Source organism: Phyllobates terribilis, unplaced genomic scaffold (genome assembly GCF_046119375.1).
Source record: "Phyllobates terribilis strain yellow unplaced genomic scaffold, ASM4611937v1 Scaffold_3__8_contigs__length_932513732, whole genome shotgun sequence".
NCBI classification, from domain to species: Eukaryota; Metazoa; Chordata; class Amphibia; order Anura; family Dendrobatidae; genus Phyllobates; species Phyllobates terribilis.
In genome coordinates, this window is record NW_027362763.1 from 368,527,419 (window position 1) to 368,540,385 (window position 12,967).

Consider the following 12,967-nt stretch of genomic DNA (forward strand, 5'->3'; position numbering starts at 1 on the left):
CACAACAGAAATGTGATCAAGGTCTCCCTCATCTGATGAGTCGTCCATCAGTTCGTCCTCCACTTCTTCCTGGGCTCCTGCACCTTCCTCACTAGTTTGACTGCTACCATGCGCCCTGGTAAAATCATCTCCCCCACCCTCACATGCCTGCCGCCCTGGTGCTGCCGACCGTCTGGACCTTGCAGATGTTAGCCCTTCCGCATACAACTCCTCCTCCTCTACTTCCTCCACCTCCTCTTGTGCCACCACCTGACTCCGAATTCTGTTTAACATGTGCTCCAGCATGTAAATCACCGGAATAGTCATGCTGATAATGGCATCGTCAGCACTAAACATCTTCGTCGCCATTTCAAAACTGTGCAGAAGGGTGCATAGGTCCCTGATCTGAGACCACTCCTCCAGCGTGATTTGCCCCACCTCTGAATCTCGTTGGCCCAGGCTATACGTCAGAACGTATTGCACCAGGGCTTGTCGGTGCTGCCACAGTCGCTGCAACATGTGCAGAGTTGAATTCCACCGGGTAGGCACATCGCATTTTAGCCGGTGAAGTGGCAGGCCCAACGACTTCTGTAGAGATGTAAGTCGCTGAGCTGCGGGATGCGAACGGCGGAAGTGAGCACACAGCGACCGTGCCCTCTGCAGAAGGCCATCTAGTCTGGGATAGTGGGCTAAAAATTGCTGGACAACCAGGTTCAACACGTGAGCCATACAAGGCACGTGTGTGACATTGCCCCGGCGAAGGGCCGCACCCAGGTTTGCAGCATTGTCGCACACGGCCTTCCCTGGTTTCAGGTCCAGTGGAGACAACCATTCATGAAATTGGTTCTCCAGAGCTGACCACAACCCCTCAGCTGTGTGACTCACATTTCCCAGACATTTCAATGTAAAAACCGCCTGATGACATTGAGCCCTACTGCCAGCATAGTAAGGAGGTGTGCAGGATCCCTTCTGCGCAGTTAGAAAGCTTGTGGCATGACCAGACAGGCTTTGGGTGCAGGTGGAAGACCGAGAGGAGGTTGAGGAGGCAGAAGCAGTGGAGGAAAAATGACATAAAGAGGATTGACGCACAACTCGTGGGGACGGCAAGACTTGGACAGCAGCCCCTTGTCCTGCTGTCACCATAGTTACCCAGTGCCCAGTCAGCGACATGTAACGCCCCTGTCCATGCCTACTCGTCCAAGTGTCTGTGGTGAAATGCACCCTGTCACACACAGAGTTTCTCAAAGAAGCGGTGATGTTGTGTGCGACATGCTGGTGGAGCGCAGGCACACCTTTCTTTGAGAAGTAGTGCCGTCTGGGCATCTGGTACTGGGGCACTGCGACAGACATAAGGTCTCGAAAATCCTCTGTGTCCACCAGGCGGAAAGGCAGCATTTCTGTAGCCAAGAGCTTGCAGATGGTGAAATTCAACCTCTTAGCTTTCTCATGGCTAGGAGGAAATGGTCTTTTACTTGTCCACATCTGAGGGACCGAGGGCTGGCTATTGTGCTTAGACGGGGTTGATAAGGGTGTCCCCGGCAAACTGCCGGTCTGTGAGGAAGATGCAGGCGGACATGTTAGGTTGCCTTGATCCAAAGGTGGTGCTATCGATGTCGGACAGCGCTCAAGACCAGCTGGTGTTACCACCTCCAAAGAAAATGATGACCTGCCAATCACGCTGGCTGTTGCGGGTAAAGAGGTGGCAGGTCTGCGCCCCAAAACAGGTGTGACTGCTGTCCCCCCAGTCACAGAGGATGAAGAGGCCGCGGATGCACAAGATATGGCAGACAGTGGTTGGCCCGGCCGGCTAGACCGCATTGTAGCACACTGAGCTTCCCACTGCAACTTATGCTTCATGTCCATGTGCCGGTTCATGCATGAAGTACTCAAACTATGTATTTTTTGGCCTCTACTTAGCTTTTGCTGACAAATGTTACAGATAACACGAGTTGGGTCATCTTTATCGATCTGAAAAAATGCCCAGGCTATGCAAGGCTTAGCACCCATGCGACCTGAAGAGCCACCACGACTTGTGGTGAGAGGCAGAGTTGTGTTTGAGGATGCAGTTGTTGACGTGCTTCCAGTACTACGTCTCTGTCCAGGAAGGCGCAACCAGACCTCGTCGTCACTAGCATCTTCCTCCACCTCCTCTGCTGACCTCATCTCTTGGCTGACTGTGGGTTGACAGTAAGTGGGATCTCCGACCTCATCATCATCACCCTGTGCGTTATCACACCCGTCGTCCTCAGAGCCAACCTGTTCCTGCCCTGACAAAAAACTAAAGTTGTCGCTCCAATCAGGTATTTGAGTCTTATCATCGTCTTCCTCATTGTCTCCACCAACAGGAGTTACAGTTTGGGAATGAGGGTCTACATTATGGTCAGAACCTTCTGCGTCTGGTCCTGGATCCGACTCATAAAGATTCTGGGCATCAGTGCAGATCATTTCCTCGTCTGGATTCACAGAAGCGCTGGAGTCAACCTCTGATTCCCAGGCTATAGTATGAGTAAACAGCTCTGCAGACTCAACCATCTGTTCTACCTCATACTCAGACGGGCAGCTGGAGATTTGGGAGCTGTGAGGAAGCAAGTGCGATTTGGGTGACACCTTTGAGGACTGGAGTATTTGTGATGTTGAAGTTGATGTGGAGGAGAGCCCACTTAAAGGAGCACTTGATATCCGTTGAAGCACCTGCTGTTTTTGTGCCTCATCTGGAATTTGTAGCGATTGGCGTGGCCGTAAGAAAGGGATCTTATCACATTGTCCGCTAAAAGAAGTAGACATTTTAGTTTGGCTGGAAGATGGTCTTTCTTCTGCACCTACCCCACGGACACAACCTTTTTTCCCCTTCCCAACACGCCTATTCCCCTTTCCACCAGCAGCAGGCCTTTTTCCACTCATTTTGGTGGTTAACTAATTCACAACTCTGGAGTTGTTTGCACAAAAAAACAATGGATGGTAACCGAGCAGAGCTGAGTGGCCAAACTGTGTTATTAGGCCAAAACTATTGGCTGGGTTAGATGCAGAAAAAAATTATTTTTAATTTGCAACCTGATGGAGGTCAGTATAGATGGTCTAATAGACCAAGTCCCACACACCGCTAGAAGCCCAAATATTTTTTCAGAGCTAGATGCAGAAAATTTTTTTATTCAATTTGCAACCTGATGGAGGTCAGTATAGATGGACTAATAGACCAAGTCCCACACACTGCTAGAAGCCCAAATATTTTTTCAGAGCTAGATGCAGAAAAAAATTATTTTTAATTTGCAACCTGATGGAGGTCAGTATAGATGGACTAATAGACCAAGTCCCACACACCGCTAGAAGCCCAAATATTTTTTCAGAGCTAGATGCAGAAAAAAATTATTTTTAATTTGCAACCTGATGGAGGTCAGTATAGATGGACTAATAGACCAAGTCCCACACACCGCTAGAAGCCCAAATATTTTTTCAGAGCTAGATGCAGAAAAAAATTATATTCAATTTGCAACCTGCTGGAGGTCAGTATAGAAGGACTAATAGAACAAGTCCCACACACTGCTAGAAGCCCAAATATTTTTTCAGAGCTAAATGAAGAAAAAAATTATTTTTAATTTGCAACCTGATGGAGGTCAGTATAGATGCACTAATAGACCAAGTCCCACACACTGCTAGAAGCCCAAATATTTTTTCAGAGCTAGATGCAGAAAAAAATTATTTTTAATTTGCAACCTGATGGAGGTCAGTATAGATGGACTAATAGAACAAGTCCCACACGCTGCTAGAAGCCCAAATATTTTTTCAGAGATAAATGAAGAAAAAAATTATTTTTAATTTGCAACCTGATGGAGGTCAGTATAGATGGACTAATAGACCAAGTCCCACACACTGCTAGAAGCCCAAATATTTTTTCAGAGCTAGATGCAGAAAAAAATTATTTTTAATTTGCAACCTGATGGAGGTCAGTATAGATGGACTAATAGACCAAGTCCCACACACCGCTAGAAGCCCAAATATTTTTTCAGAGCTAGATGCAGAAAAAAATTATCTTCAATTTGCAACCTGCTGGAGGTCAGTATAGAAGGACTAATAGAACAAGTCCCACACACTGCTAGAAGCCCAAATATTTTTTCAGAGCTAAATGAAGAAAAAAATTATTTTTAATTTGCAACCTGATGGAGGTCAGTATAGATGGACTAATAGACCAAGTCCCACACACCGCTAGAAGCCCAAATATTTTTTCAGAGCTAGATGCAGAAAAAAATTATATTCAATTTGCAACCTGATGGAGGTCAGTATAGATGGACTAATAGACCAAGTCCCACACACTGCTAGAAGCCCAAATATTTTTTCAGAGCTAGATGCAGAAAAAAATTATATTCAGTTTGCAACCTGATGGAGGTCAGTATAGATGGACTAATAGAATGATGCTATGCCCAAAAGATTTTTCTTCACTAGGTGCAGTAAAAAAATTGGTATTCTATACACAGGTGGTATATCTTGCAACACAGATAGGCTACTCCACTGACTAACACACTCTGCAATAGGCCAAAAAGGATTAGCTTTGCTAGATTCAGCCAAATGCTGTGAAAAAAACTTGCACAGCACTGGCACAGACCTGCCTGGCAAAAACTGTTAGGAACTGATGTAACCTAGTCCTGAAAAGGACTCCAATTACAATTAGTCTTTACTCCCACAATCTATCTATTTAAGAGCACAGACCTGCCTGATAAAAGTCGTAGGAAATGCTGTAACCTAGTCCTTAAAAGGACTGCAATCACAACTATTCCCTACTCCCAAGCTATCTGTATATTTGTGCGAAAATTGGCTTGAAATTAACAAGGTATAGCGCACACAGCAACAGCGGTGCCGTCTAACACGCAGCTGCAGCAGTGAGAAAATGGTGGCGACGGGGAAAATGGCTTGGTCTTATAGGGCAAGGACATGTGACATACACTGCCAATCACACATGCCCTTGCTTGTGTGAAAAAAAGCACTTCGCTCCGTGTGTGCGCTGCTGATAGGCTGACAGATTGCACCTCCCCACTGCAAATGCGGGAAAGAGAAAAAAAAATGGAGATCTTCATTGTTCCTGCAGAGATCCATCCCCTGCCCCTCCCCCCGCCCCGCTGTACACTCAAACTGCGTATTAACATTAATTTTCATCATTACTGAGAAAAAATCCAGTTATGATTTTGGTGCACGAACAGTTATCGAACATAACCTCGAACAGCCGAATTTTTCTCAAATTGTTCGTGTTCGCCGACCGGCTCTAACACGGCCCAAAACAGCTCGAATTTGAGATTGGCGAACAGTTCGAGTAGAACAACGCTCATCTCTACTTACCACTCCTCAGTCTTCCAATTTTTGATTTCTGGAAAAAGGTAGTTTCTGATTGAGTGGTAATTCACTTCAGCATCATTGTTTGGCTGCTATTCTGAATTGTGCTATCTTGATGCTGCTATGGGAGACAGGTTTTCCTCTAAAGCATCGCAAACACAGTAGAACTGAAGCTTGTCTGGATTAGGAGTTAAAATCATGACAGCCTATTGGAAACCCATTATGGCGACTTACACTCTGATGATCAATTATAGAGGATATAGGCTGTTATTATTATTGAAAATTGGTGGCATGATAAGCTATTTGAGCATAATGGATTTCCCACTGATAGCAAAAGGTGGAAAAAAAGTTCTACTTTTGTCTCATCTGACCAAAGCACATTCTTTTACATGCTATGTGGGTGGACACAGCTAGCATGTTGAAGAAGGTGTTCTGGTCAGATGGGACCAAACTTTTAGTGCTAAATGCAAAACGCTGTGTGGGTGAAAAAGTAACTAAGCACATCATCTGAAAACACCATCCCCATCGTCAAACATGGTGCTTGCAGCAGCATGTTCTGGGGTTAATTTTTTTTTATCAGTGACAAGTAATCTGTTCAGAGTTGGTGTGAAGATGGATGGAGCTAAATACAGAGCAATCCTGAAAAACAAACCTGTTAGAGGCTGGAAAAGACATGAGACTGGGGCATAGGTTTACCTTTCAGCAGGACTATGACACTAAACATACTATCAAAGCTACAATGGAATGGTTTAGATCAAAACATACTCATTTGTATAAATGGCCTAATCAAAGTCCAGAACTAAATCCCTTTGAGAATCTGTGGCAAGACTTGAAAATTGCTGTTCACAGATGCTCTCCATCCAATCTTACTGAGCTAGAGCCAGTTTGCAAATAAGAATGGGCAAAAAATAGACTCTAGATGTGCAAAGCTGGTAGAGACATACACCAAAAGACTAAAAAGTATTGACTTAGGGGGGCTGAATAAAAAAGCAAGTCACAATTTTCAAATTTATATTTTTCTATCATTTCCATTCATAATTTCCTTTACATTTCACAAATACTTGCTACTTTATGTTGGTATATCACATAAAACCCAAATAAAATACATTTAATTTTATAGGTGTGACATGAAAAAATGTAGAAAAATTCACGGGGTATGAATACTTTAATACTTTTACAAGGCATTGTATATATGTATATATATATATATATATATTTATGTGTGCATATGTATACAGGAAGATGTGGAAATGTATTGGAAAGTAAACATACTTTTAAAAATAGAAGATTTAATTGTTTATTTTTGTCAATTAGCAAAATGTAAAATGAATGAGCAAAGGAAAAATCTAAATCAATCCAAATTTAATCCTCCATCAGGCCCAGCTGATCTGACAGGCACAGCTCAATTAGTTTTGCTTCTCTCTCCTCTCCAAATTATCAGAAAATCTCCCTATCCCAGTTATTTCCTGACTTTACATGGTCTGTGAAACCTGACCTCACAGTGTTAGAGCAGACCTTCTGGAGAGCAGACCTGACCATTGTTACTTCTCAGGCTCACTGCGCCTGAACTTGTCTCACATTTGAAGGTTAGTATTTTCTCTTTTTATTCATCGCAATTGTTTATTTAGCTTGTTTTATGAATGAATAATGCAAAGTTTGTGGAAGTAGGATTTTCTTAGAAAAAAGAGGGTGGCCGATAAGGAGCAATGTTTAGTAATGGTTATTTCATGAAAACTGGAGGTTATTTGGTGGTAGTTGAGAAATTGGATACTTTTTGTTTTCATATGTTTATAGTAATTAAATTTTTTTGGCATCTGATTTTGTGTCTTCTCATTTAATAAACCCCTATGAAGGTCACTGATTACTTTTAGAGTCCTGAAATTGAAATAATTAGATATTATAAGTGGTTTTATAACCTGTGCCTGCCAGACGCACTGTGCCTGAACTTGGGAGTGCCAGAGGTGTGCCTGATGGAGAGGTTAAGTGTGGCAACCTTTTCAATTTAAAATAACATCAATTCTTCTAGATACACTTGCACAAACTTAGGAATTTTGTAGGATTATAGCTAGTTATATGAGTAACCAATTAGATTAATAACATTATATCAATCATCATTTTCAAATGTACTATATATAAATATTTTTTCTTGGAAAAACTTATTGTATACATATTGTAATATCCATAAGGAAATTAAAATTCCCATATCTTTTGAATATAGAGCACTACCTAAAATCACATACAGTGGTGATTGAAAGTATGTGAATCCTTCAAAATTTCCATATTTCTGCAGAAATTTGACATAAAACTATATCAGATGTTCACACAAGTCATACAGGTACATAAAGAGAACAAAATCAAACAAATTAGTCACAAATATTAAACTGACTTTTTTATTGAGGGAAATGATCCAATCACTGTGAGTAGCAAAAGTAGTGTAACCCGTTGCTTGCAACAATAACTGCAGCTAAACATTTCTGATAATTGTTAATTAATCTGTTGGTGGATTTTTCGCCCATTTCTTCCTGAAAAAAGCTTCAACTCTGTTATTTTGATGGGTTTTCTCCCATGAACTTTTTGCTTCAGGTCCTTCCACAACATTTCTATAGAATTAATGTCAGGTAGGGTAATGAATTTTCACCATCTGTACACAATATGTCTAACTGTGAATTTATTGGGTCCAAACTCTTAAGATATAGTTTAACTTTAACTTTTTCAATAATGATGAGTAACAACTCTTATTCTGATGTCCTTAAAAATTTCCTTTGTCCGTGCGATCATACAATTCCACAAATACGTGTTGTGAAGATCAGACTTTGAAAGATTTTTGTTCTTTGAATAAAACAGGTCGTCCACCTGCACATGATTTTCATCCCATTGATTAAAAACACCAGAATCTAATTTCACCTTCAAATTACCTGCTAATCTTAAAGATTCACATACACATATACTGGATCATTTTCCTCAATAAAAAAATATCATCTCTTTATTTAATTTTTCGACTCGTTTGAAAATCTAATGTAGTTTTATGTCAAACTGAAGCAGAAATATAGACAATTCTGAAGAGTTCACAAACCTTCAAGTTCCACTGTAGCAAACACTATTATAATATTTATACTCCTTGGTCATGGTGCTCACTAACAATGATTAATGTACTATTTGTTTTGATATTTTGAGCAATATTCTGCAATATATGAAAATATATGTATTTATATATATATTTCTGCTATTTGCCTATTTTTTTGCTTAACTTGTTATGTTCTTTTTACACTTTTTGCATATTCACCTTTAATATGTAACAATACATTGATATGCATTCTAAGCTATGTATAACAGAAAGATTGTGCATCTCAGCACTATTGTTAAACCAAGAGACATGGAAGCAAAGTGAAAGACTCTTTTAGGAAAACTTGTCCAAGGTTAAAGATATATTAATAAAACATGATGACCACAAAGGGCTTTTATCCGAGAATGTGAATAAGGCAGAAATGTTAAGGAACTCATGAGAAAAAAATGAATGTAGCAAAATCTATTTGGCAATTGAGTGTTTATCACCATGGAGAAGTTATCCTGTTACTGATTCTCATCAATATGTAAGAAATCACTGCAAGTTAAAGTGAATAAACTGGACAATAATATTGTGTTGGCATTTTCAGTCTCCTTTGTTCTTTTGGTATAGTAATGGTGGAATATGTACTGTAGATTTCCTTCAATTCTTAGAATAAAATTAGACACATTTTTAGAAAATTATGCATATAAAATAGGCTATTTCTTAGATTTTAAAGTATGACCTCACCTGAAATCAAAGCCAGTTCTTTTCCCATTTTCTGGTATGCCGGGATCTGGACACATGTCTGTAGCTGTTGGTACACCTCCTTGACTCACTAAAATAAAAAAATTATATATTTGTTCAGTGTATAATATAACTGATGATGATTAGGTGATGATAGCTAATACTTACAAATTAATATAACCACAACATCAAACTCTAAAGCAAAATATTTCACATAAATCTAATTAATTGTTGAGTATGAAAAGCGAGTGTGATCGTGTACAGTAGTAGTAGTATGGAAACAAACTTAAAAGGGTTGTCCCATGAACAAAATATATTTTTTACCATCATTTCTGTCCAGGCCTATTTCATAAGTTTCATAAGTTTCATTTTTTTTAAATTCTGTGGAAGCAGGGTTGAAAAGCAATGTCTGACTTTAATTTGTTCATTTTCATAGATTTTTAATTTATTATTACTTTTGTCAGATTCAAGTTATTTCTGTGACCATTGTGGGTTTTTCTTTCATTAAACAAGGGGTGCCAACAATTTTGACCACGTGTGTAATTCTCATATTTTGTGCTCATATAGTGAATAAATTTTGCCTTTTTGGTAACATTTCTCCTTGCGGAGAGTGACATGTTAAGCATGTCATGTTGAGGAGACTTAAAGCCGCAATGCTAATCTGGGAAATATGCAAATTGTCTCTTCAGAGAGGAAGAGGACCAGAACTCTAGTGCCACTTACAGGAAGTAGCAATCCTAAAAGTCAATAGTGACGCATTAGCGAGCTTAAGCCATTACATGAATGACCTGCAGAGTGCTGGGACCAATGTTACACAGGCTACCATCAGTAACACTCTACGCCGCCAGGGACTTAGATCCTGCAGTGCCAGACGTATCACCCTGCTTAAGCCATTACATGTCCGGGCCCATCTGAAGTTTGCTAGAGAGCATTTGGATCATTCAGATGAGTATTGGGAGAATGTCATATGGTCAGATGAAACCAAAGTCGAACTGTTTGGAAGAAACACAACTCGGCGTGTTTGGAGGATAAAGAATGCTGAGTTGCCTCCAAAGGCCACTATACCTACTGTGAAGCATGGGGGCGGCAACATCATGCTTTGGGGCTGTTTCTCCGCCAAGGGACCAGGACAACTGATCCATGTACATAAAAGAATGAATGGGGCCCTGTATTGTGAGATTTTGAGTGCAAACCTCCTTCCATCAGCAAGGGCATTGAAGATGACACATGGCTGGGTCTTTCAGCATGACAATGATTCCAAACACACCACCAGGGCAACAAAGGAGTGGCTTCGTAAAAAGCATTTCAAGGTCCTGGAGTGGCCTAGACAGTCTCCAGATCCAAACCCTATAGAAAACCTTTGGAGGGAGTTAAAAGTCCGTGTGGCCCAGTGACAGCCCCCAAACATCACTGCTCTAGAGGAGATCTGCATGGAGGAATGGACCAACATACCAGCAACAGTGTGTGCCAACCTTGTGAAGGCTTACAGAAAATGTTTGACTTCTGTCATTGCCAACAAAGAACATATAACAAAGTATTGAGATGAACTTTTGTAATTGACCAAATACTTATTTTCCTCCAAAATTTGAAAAAAAAATCTTTCCAAATCTGACAAAGTGATTTTCAGGATTTGTTTTCTCATTTTGTCTCTCGTAGTTGAGGTCGACCAATGATGTCAATTACAGGCCTCTCTGATCTTTTTAAGTGGAAGAACTTGCACAATTGGTGGCTGACTATATACTTTTTTTCCCCACTGTATATATGTATATATATATATACATACATATATATACACTGCTCAAAAAAATAAAGGGAACAATCAAATAGCACATTCTAGATCTGAATGAATGAAATATTCTCATTGAATACTTTGTTCTGTTCAAAGTTGAATGTGCTGACAACAAAATTACACAAAAATCATCAATGGAAATCAAATTTATTAACCAATGGAGGCCTGGAATTGGAGTCACCCCCAAAATTAAAGTGGAAAAACACACTACAGGCTGATCCAACTTTGATGTAATGTCCTTAAAACAAGTCAAAATGAGGCTCAGTATTGTGGGTGGCCTCCATGTGCCTGTATGACTTCCCTACAATGCCTGGGCATGCTACTGATGAGGTTGCGGATGGTCTCCTGTGGGATCTCCTCCCAGACCTGGACTAAAGCATCCGCCAACTCCTGGACAGTCTGTGAGGCAACGTGACATTGGTGGATGGAGCGAGACATGATGTCCCAGATGTGCTCAATCAGATTCAGATCTGGGGAACGGGCGGGCCAGTCCATAGTTTCAATGCCTTCATCTTGCAGGAACTGCTGACACACTCCAGCCACATGAGGTCTGGCATTGTCCTGCATTAGGAGGAACCCAGGGCCAACCGCACCAGCATATGGTTTCACAAGGGGTCTGAAGATCACATCTCAGTACCTAATAGCAGTTAGGCTACCTCTGGTGAGCACATGGAGGGCTGTGCGGCCCTCGAAGGAAATGCCACCCCACGCCATTACTGACCCACTGCCAAACCGGTCATGCTAAAGGATGTTGCAGGCAGCAGATCGCTCACCACAGCATCTCCAGACTCTGTCACGTCTGTCACATGTACTCAGTGTGAACCTGCTTTCATCTGTGAAGAGCACAGGGCACCAGTGGTGACTTTGCCAATCCTGGTGTTCTGTGGCAAATGCCAAGCGTCCTGCACGGTGTTGGGCTGTGAGCACAACCCCCATCTGTGGAAGTCGGGCCCTCATACCACCCTCATGGAGTCAGTTTCTAACCGTTTGTGCAGACACATACACATTTGTGGCCTGCTGGAGGTCATTTTGCAGGGCTCTGGCAGTGCTACTCCTCTTCCTCCTTGCTCAAAAGTGGAGGTAGCATTCCTGCTGCTGGGTTGTTGCCCTCCTATGGCCCCCTCCACGTCTCCTGGTGTACTGGCCTGTCTCTTGGTAGCGCCTCCAGCCTCTGGACACTAGGCTGACAGACACAGCAAACCTACTTGCCACAGCTCGCATTGATGTGCCATCCTGGATGAGCTGCACTACCTGAGCAACTACTGTGGGTTGTAGAGTCCATCTCATGCTACCACGAATGTGAAAGCACAACCAACATTCAAAAGTGACCAAAACATCAGCCAGAAAGCATTGGTACTGAGATGTGGTCTGTGGCACCCACCTGCAGAACCACTCCTTTATTGAGTGTGTCTTGATGACTGCCAATTATTTCCATCTATTGTCTATTCCATTTGCACAACCGCATGTGAAATTGATTGTCAATCAGTGTTGATTCCTAAGTAGTGTTGAGCGATACCTTCCGATATCAGGAAATATCGTATCGGATTGGATCGGACCGATACTCAAAAAGTATCGGATATCGCCGATTCCGATACCGGAAAGCAATGCAAGTCAATGGGACAGAAATATCGGAATGAAAATAAAGCCTTTCTTTCCTTGTAGGTTAATTCTACATGAAGTAAAACAACTAAGAATAATGTAGAATGTATTATGCGAAAAGCCGGCAATTCATCAGCGCATACACCGGTACCCGACAATTTACAAAAGAAAGAATAGAGCATCACACATAGATTAGATAGATAGAAACATGTCAGTCACATAAATATGAAGTTCAGTGACAGTGTTGCTTAATGTACTTGTCATTTAGTGCAAAGGATTTATTAAAAAAAATATTAGTGTTTTCATGCACCGTCTCTTTAAAAAAGCCGGCCGGCAATTCAGCAGCGGTACCCGACAATTTATAACAGACAGAATAGAGCTTCACACATAGATTAGATAGATAGAAACATGTCAGTCACATATATATGAAGAACAGTGACAGTGTTGCTTACTGTACTTGTCATTTAGTGTTAAAATAAAGGATTTATTTA

General features: G+C 41.3%; 1 protein-coding gene across 2 annotated transcripts in view; it reads right to left on the reverse strand.

Annotated features, from left to right (window-relative positions):
* Window positions 1-12,967, reverse strand: part of CSMD1 (CUB and Sushi multiple domains 1) — a 2,980,041-nt gene that overhangs the window by 1,174,842 nt on the left and 1,792,232 nt on the right. For both annotated transcript variants that reach the window (XM_073675393.1, XM_073675394.1), the window contains exon 8: window positions 9,092-9,179. In XM_073675393.1, coding sequence (XP_073531494.1) covers window positions 9,092-9,179 — 88 coding nt within the window. The remainder of the gene's footprint in view (window positions 1-9,091; window positions 9,180-12,967) is intronic.